Genomic DNA, 2,753 nt, shown 5'->3' on the forward strand with positions numbered 1-2,753 from the left:
AAGGTAGCATACTGTGTGAGAACACTAGTTCTTCATTTGTTTAGAGGCAATTAAGTAGATACTCTAACTGTATTACAGGCATTTTTACTAGGATGCTTGGAAGTGCAGTGTCTTGTCCACAATTACATATTAAGACAGAAATACAGTATAACTCTTTATTGTGTACTCAGTGCCATAGCAATTTTTTTTACAGAAGTGTTGAAAGAAATAAAAACAATTCCCTTTGTTGCAATAGTATATGAATTGCACTAAAATCTGACAACCACAATTAATTGAAACACACTGCAAAGAGGCAAGTAGCACAAAGCCACCTTGACAAATTATAAAAGTGACCACACTGTTTCCAAGGAAGCAAAGCTTTCAAAAAACTCACATGCATAAAGTGTTTGCTCTGTTCTTCAGAGCACAGTATTGTAGCTAGAACTGCAGTAAGTTTCATAGGCAGAAAAATGCTGATGTCCATATCCCCAATATCCTTCTCAGATGTATGCCAGGACGTCTCTTCTCCCTTTGCAATCCCCAGTCTTTTATTCTATGATCCACTGTTACATAAAACCTAACAGAAACTGTGTCCAGCTGGTGAATCAGGCAAGTATTTCCATTTAATTAGGTCATTAGAAATGAAAACATTTGTTTTCATTTCCTCTCCACCACATGCCTCACCACTTTGTGGTAAGGGGAGCATAAGTATCCCAAAGACTTAAAAACCTTCCATCATCACTGATTTAAGAAAAATTTCTGAACTTGCAGTGGTTACCTTTCAAACACAGTAAGCACCAATATTATCTGCTGACATAAGGAATATTGCAAAAGAAAGTCAGATTCCACACCTGACGTATTGCTGGAAGGACACAGTCAGCTTCTATAGAACAAAACCCCCCTGTGGAGGGAAAAAACCCCAAAGAGTCAAAAAATCAGTAAAATCTAAAGGCATCAATTACATTGATGTGCTTTAAAAGCAGGAGCAAAAAGTTATATATATAGGATAACCCCTTCTTTGGGAGCACGTGCATGTGTGTATATGACACTGCTGCCAGTATGCATCTGTGAGCGATGGGAGACAGGAGGGAAGCAGCGGTGTCAGGTGAGGAAATACACCCCTAACAAACCTACTATACAGCCCTTACGCCTCAGACATGCTCTTCATATCTCTTCATAAATCAACTGGAAAGTGCCAAGGGTCCCAAACAATATTCACCAGGCATGTCTTTGCTTTGCAACTCCACCTCTCTCCCCAGCGGAATTTTTTCCAACTTAATCACAGCATTCAAAAACAAGCAGTTATCTGTCACATGGCTGACATTTGAAGGTAAAGGCCTCTTTCTTTGGTTATATTGTTATCTGAAATTAAAATATGGCAGGTAAAACAAAGAACTCAATACAGTATTGTATTTGGAGACCAATGCAAATGAATATGCTCAATATTATATTGAATTTTTCTTCCCACGCTACCTCTATCCCCAAGAAAACTTTTTAAATCCTACAAGGCACAAATGGTTAACATGTTTCAGCAAGGCCCTGTCTTTTCCTTGCTGCTCCTTTTTTGGCCCTGGTTTAACAATCTTCCACGGCTTCAGGTGATGACAGTGGGTCCCTTTCGCCCTGTCCTCTCATGAATCTGAGATATTTTCAGTGCGATTGCTATAAGAGGACTCAGCACAGCCTGAAGAGGAAAAAATACATTGAATTACATAAAGCAGAAATATCAACCAACTTCTTGCATTCATAAATGCCCCTTTTAACTGTAGTATTATTTAATAATAGTAAATCATTCAATAACAATAAACATTTACACAGTTACAGTGTCTATATTGTCATACCTGATATAATGAAGTATTGTGCTGAGCATATGTTTTGTGAAGTGATACACTGAGTAGACCTAAGCTATGCAGAAAAGATAAACCAGTAAAGACACTACACTGATAATGTCTCTATGTAACAGGCATTGTAGTGACATTCTTGAAATCAGTTGTTCAAAGCAACCTAGAAATCACAAAACCAGAACTGTTTCTATTCTGATGGGTGGAAGCCACATAGATGAGATTTTCTTCCTACGAACACTCACTCTGTCAAGCTTAGGGCCCAGAAGGTACTGTAGCAATTACCTTAACAGAAATCACAGAAGTGCATTTTGAGTAACACCACCTGAAATTGCATTAAACGGCTGAAATTGCAACAGAGGTAGGATGAACCCTCAAGTTTCAGGCTACAGACTTTACTAAATGAACGTATGTATGAAACTGCCCAGATAGGTGAGTGAAGACAACTATGACAGTACCATATGAAAACCAAGTGAAACATATTTTCTCAAATGACTACTTAATATTCTCTCAGTTAATTAAATTATATTGAAAGGTAAACTGGCAGAGCTGAGGTGGGAGTTGGACTTGGTAATCCAGGCTGTCTGAGGAGGTGGTTGAGCCACCATTCCTGGAGACACCTAAAAAGACAGATGTGGTGCCAGGGGACAGGGTTTAGTGGTGGACATGGCAGAATTAGGGTAATGGTTGGACTCGATGATATTGAAGGTCTTTTCAAACCAGAGTGATACTGCAATACTGTGACAGATAAAATCTTAAAACTGAAAATAAACAGAACTGACTTAAATCTTAATTTTGTGTTAGTAAAAACAGATGCTACACCTCTGAAAAAAAACCAAAACTGGTAGGAATTATTATTCATGCCAGGAAACACATCAAACAAGCAGGTATCTCAAACAAGGCAAATAAGGATGAAAAGCTCTGTGATTGTGA

General features: G+C 38.3%; 1 protein-coding gene across 1 annotated transcript in view; it reads right to left on the reverse strand.

Annotated features, from left to right (window-relative positions):
* Positions 1-1,336: 1,336 nt before the first annotated feature.
* Positions 1,337-2,753, reverse strand: part of PGM5 (phosphoglucomutase 5) — a 67,109-nt gene continuing 65,692 nt past the window's right edge. Inside the window, exon 11 of the mRNA XM_010006386.1 lies at positions 1,337-1,663. Coding sequence (XP_010004688.1) covers positions 1,574-1,663 — 90 coding nt within the window. The 3' untranslated portion in view covers positions 1,337-1,573. The remainder of the gene's footprint in view (positions 1,664-2,753) is intronic.

This window comes from Chaetura pelagica, unplaced genomic scaffold (genome assembly GCF_000747805.2).
Source record: "Chaetura pelagica isolate M959 unplaced genomic scaffold, ChaPel_1.0 scaffold559, whole genome shotgun sequence".
In the NCBI taxonomy this organism is placed as follows: Eukaryota; Metazoa; Chordata; class Aves; order Apodiformes; family Apodidae; genus Chaetura; species Chaetura pelagica.